Source organism: Rattus norvegicus, chromosome 10 (assembly GCF_036323735.1).
Source record: "Rattus norvegicus strain BN/NHsdMcwi chromosome 10, GRCr8, whole genome shotgun sequence".
NCBI lineage: Eukaryota > Metazoa > Chordata > Mammalia > Rodentia > Muridae > Rattus > Rattus norvegicus.
Genome location: NC_086028.1, coordinates 43,981,825 through 43,986,737, shown reverse-complemented (window position 1 = coordinate 43,986,737; position 4,913 = coordinate 43,981,825). Strand labels below are relative to the sequence as shown.

Below are 4,913 nucleotides of genomic sequence, written 5' to 3'. Positions count from 1 at the left end.
CTCTTGCAACATTTTGACACAAGGTTTATGCAATTACATTTTATGTTTAGCAAGTCTTATTGATTACACACTTCATTTACAAGGTACTTCTTAAATTCAGCCCTAATTTATAAAATTATTCATTTATTCCTCTTCCTCTTGACATTGTCGATCTTGTAACAAAAACTGAGTCACATGATTAAAATCTAGCTAACGAGACCTGTGTCACTGGCTCCCATCTCAAGGTGTTATTTTAAAAGAAACACAGAGGATAACACAGGGGTCATGAGCAGGGCAAATTGATTTTTGTAAAACTTAGAATATAAAATGGCAAAGGAGCATCAAAAAAGTTAATACAATACAAAAGAATGTTCAATGAGGAAAACATGTTCAATGGGCCAGAGAAGCTGAGTCTGTGAGTGAGGCGTGCCTAACTTGAGTGGAGGTGGTTTGCCGAACTTCTCTCTGCTCGTTTATCACACTTTCTTCTGCAGCCACTTTCTCAAGGCCCCCTTGACCTCCTTGTTTCTCACACTGTATATGAGAGGGTTCAGCACCGGTGTGAAGATGGTGTAGAAGGCAGACACCACTTTGTCGCTCTTGCCTGGCTGGTGGGACCTGGGTCTCATGTAGATGAAGATGATGGCCCCGTAGAACAATCCCACCACAGCCAGGTGCGAAGAGCAGGTGGCGAAGGCTTTCTTCCGGGCTGCAGAAGATCGCATGCGGAGCACTGCCACCAGGATGAGAGAGTAGGAAGCCAGGACGAGGGACAGCGGGATCAGGAGCATCAGGATGCAGCAGATGTACATGAAGAACTCAAAGACTCTGGTGTCTGCACAGGCGAGGCGCACCAGAGAAGGAGCCTCACAGAAGAAGTGGTTGATTGTCCGAGATTGGCAGAAGGGGAAACTCAGGATGGTGCCCGCCTGCATCAGCCCATCGGCAGCTCCCAGGAGCCAGGACCCCACCGTCAGGTAAGCACACAGCTTGGGGCTCATGAGGACATGGTAGCGCAGGGGATAACATATGGCTACATAGCGGTCATAGGACATGGCTGCCAGGAGGAAGCACTCTCCCCCTGCCAAGGTGAGGAAGAGGAAGATCTGGGAACCACAGCCCGCAGGGGAGATGGATCTCGTGTTCATCAAATAGTTGGCTGCCATTTTGGGAACGATGGTGGAGACTAGCATCATGTCCATGAAGGAGAGCTGGCTGAGAAGGAAGTACATGGGCGTGTGCAGCCTGGGGTCCCTGCAGATGAGAAGGATCATGAGGGTGTTGCCCATCAGGGAGGTAGTGAAGATTACTAAGACAGCAGAAAGCAGGAACAAGTGGGCGTAGGTGTGGCTGAAGAGCCCGAGAAGAATGAAGTCCACCTCCGTGCTGTTACTGGGAGTCTTCATAGCTCTGTCCAAGCCTGAAAGACAGAAGGTGCTTGCCTTTTCTTTTAGAGATCGGCTATTCTGGAACTACTCCTGTAAACTAGCCTGATCCTGAACTCACAGTGATCCACCTGCCTCTCTTTCCCAGTGGGAATAAAGACATGAGCCACAACACCTGGTCTGAGAATGATTTTTTTTAAGTGACTTGAAACCAAATGATGGGATATTTCAATTTAGTAGGACTATTAAATTTATTTTTTACCACCTAATGTACATGTTATGGATCAGCAAGCAGGAGCACACTTTTGAGTTTTTTCTCAGATCCCACATAAATAGTTAGGTGTAGTTCCCATGTGTTTGTTGCCTTATCTCTGTGAAAGGCAGAGACAGAAGGAATTACTAGGGCTCCCTGCTGCCAGTTAACCCCCGACTCCCAGATACAAGAGCCTGGTTCAGGAAGAGACACTGCCTCAAATAAATAAGACAGAGACTGATAGAGGAGGACATCAGTACCTCTGGCCTGCCAGTGAATCCATACAACAGAGGCGCACACACAAACATCCATAACACACAGGCTCACACACAAACAATTCCTCCTACCTCTGGCCTGCCAGTGAATCCATACCACACACATGCACACACACAAACAATTCCACTGTCTATTTGCCATCACCACTCACTGTCTACCTTTGTTGCCCCATAGTAGAATTTGCAATACAATTAAATATAACTTATAGAATAAACAGTCTAGTGCCTCAGTATGTGTTTACCCCTGTGCTTATCTTAACCGTGGCATAAAGAAGCATTACTGTGTGATCTCAAATTCCTTCAGTTTGGTACTTCTCAGTCGAAAGAACCCAACGTTCTCGAAATGTTGTGAATATGGCTATGACCTGAGTCATGACCTTTGCACTTTATTGCATGTAAGTTCAATGTTGTTCCAGATGAATGCAAGGAAAAACTCCTGTCGTAATGGAGACCCATGTGGCTGACTTTCTCTACTCCACATGTGAGGTGCTGCTGTCCTATATACGCAATGAGCACAGAAGTTCCACATCACAGTACAGTGTCTCACAGCATCTTAATTTCTTTCTGGATGAGAAAAGCCATTCCTTTTCACACTGATTACTGACCTACCTTTCTCTAGTGCACTCTCAAAAGTGATACTAAATTTCATCAAAGATTCCTGTAGAAAACTGACAATTTCATGAAGACAGTTGTAGGGAGCATAAATTGTGTTACAGACTTTCACACTTACAGCACTCAGGAGCCAGAGGCAGGAGGATCTCTGTGAGTTTGAGGCCAGCCTGGTCTACAGAGTGAGTTCCAGGAGAGCCAGGACTACACAGTGAGTTGCTATTATGAACAAAATAAAGAAAACCTTGTTCCTCTGTTTTCTATTTAAAATGTTTCTTATATATTTTGTGACAATGTGTAGTAGTTTATCGTAGTTATCCGTTTGTGTGCATCTTCAATCCAATTCATACATTTCAAGTTATTGTATTACATTGTTTTAAACCTGTTATATGTGTTTAGAATTCTTGCATGGTACTCGTTCTTAAATGTTTAACTGGTGTGGTACTCGAAGGCTAGTAGTTACTAATACATGAATGGAATCTATGGTCATTGTAAAATTGATATTACTGTGTTCTATCATTGTAAATACATTATTACACACATGAAACCTCCTTCTTGACACACACACACATAGGCACACACACAGACACAGACACACACACAGACACATAGATATGGACACACCCAAACACACACACGCACGCGCACACACACACACACACAATACACATAGACATGGACACACGCATACACACATACATATGCACATACACATAGAGACACAGACACATAGACATATATACACATAGACACAGTCATACAGAAACAAGCATTAGACACCCCCCGCACACACATGGATACACACACCCATAGACACACTCATATATATATATATATATATACACATAGACACAGACACAGATACAGACACACTCACACACACACACACACACACACACACACACACACACACCCCAGAGGGAGAGAACTATTACAAAATCAATTTAAATAAATGTATTTTTCCAAGGCCAGCAGTGCAGCTCTCTGGTGGAATGTCTGCCTTCCATCTGTAAAACCTTGAGTTTGGTTCCCACAACCACAGAAAGCCATTACAATGAGCTGGGAGTAGCTGTTTCATACTTGAATATTTTAAATAAGAAATGTATCTAGTTCAGAACTAGCTTGTAATTGACTTCCCTTTGTTCTAATAAAATAAAAATGGTTTCAGTGTCTCTGGGCCTCTGATGTCATTTCCTTTCATGGATTCTTTCTGGCTCTAGTGCAATCCTACATGACCGTAGCTAACACAGTCATGCTGTTCTTTGAGAATGGATAATTAGTATTTATGAAAGTTTCTCTGACACCTTCGCTAAAGTATGGCCATCTAAAAGTCACCACAATGTTTATACATCATGTAATGGTTACTCCTGCTTCAAATTGGAAGTTAAGTTTAGAAACAATCATGTAACAAAATCTTATAATGTGACACTTTCTGACAGAGATGTTTACTGGGGCAAATGTAATAATGTGATTTCAAAGGATAAAATGCAAGCTAAAATCAGAGGTCAGAAGAATTGACATTTCTGTATCCCAACTGCCCTATACGCTGAAAACAGAATAAATTTCCTTTCCTATTTATTGTCTTAATCAAGAACGAAAAATATAATAAACAACAGTCTCCTGAATGCCTGGGGTAGGTTAAATGATCAACTTTTACATCATTGATACATTGAATTCAGATAGGTGATATCATCTGAGTAAAGGCAATATCAGGCTATTTTGCTACCAATAATATGGTTTTGTAAAATGGAAGCAAGGAATAATTGACTTTACACACACACACACACACACACACACACACACACACACACACACACACATATATATGTATTGTGACAAGGATTGGTAAGTAGCCCAGGATGTCCTGGACCTTGAAGTTCTCTTTGGCTTCCTGGGTGCTGGGATGACAAATGCATGTCATTAGGTCAGCGTTGTTTCTAACTCATAAATAAATGAAATATAAGATTATTACAGTAGTGCTGCGTTGACCGAGGAAAACCCGTATACCTTTGTTGTTTAAATGATATGAAAACCCAGTCGGTACACTCTAAGGACTCTGCCATCCAATCAGGAGTGAGTGAGGATCAACTATCCTGTTCATGCACCTGCAGACTACACATCTGGAGTGCATTCATATGACCTTTGGAGTCAAACCCACTCTTAGATCAGCGGCTCTCAATTTTTGGTTTGCACACCTCTGGGGGTCACATATCAGATATCCTGTATATCAGATGTATGCAGTATAATTCAGAGTAGTAGGAATATTACAGCTATAAAGTAGCATTGAAATAATCTTATGATTGGGGGTCACTACAAAACAAAGTACTAAATTACAGGGTCACAGCATTAGGAAGGTTGAGAACCACTGTCTTAGACCAAAAAAAAAAAAAAGTCCCCAGTCAGTATTTTAAA

General features: G+C 42.1%; 1 protein-coding gene across 1 annotated transcript; it reads right to left on the bottom strand.

The window, feature by feature from the left end:
• Window positions 1-455: 455 nt before the first annotated feature.
• On the bottom strand, window positions 456-1,385 carry Or2t45 (olfactory receptor family 2 subfamily T member 45). The gene has a single exon (NM_001000771.1). The coding sequence runs from the start codon at window positions 1,383-1,385 to the stop codon at window positions 456-458; it is 930 nt and encodes a 309-aa protein (NP_001000771.1).
• Window positions 1,386-4,913: the final 3,528 nt, after the last annotated feature.

Bases quoted from the DNA above. Each gene is read 5' to 3' on its own strand.
- Or2t45 (NM_001000771.1), bottom strand. From the start codon at position 1,385: ATGAAGACTCCCAGTAACAGCACGGAGGTGGACTTCATTCTTCTCGGG.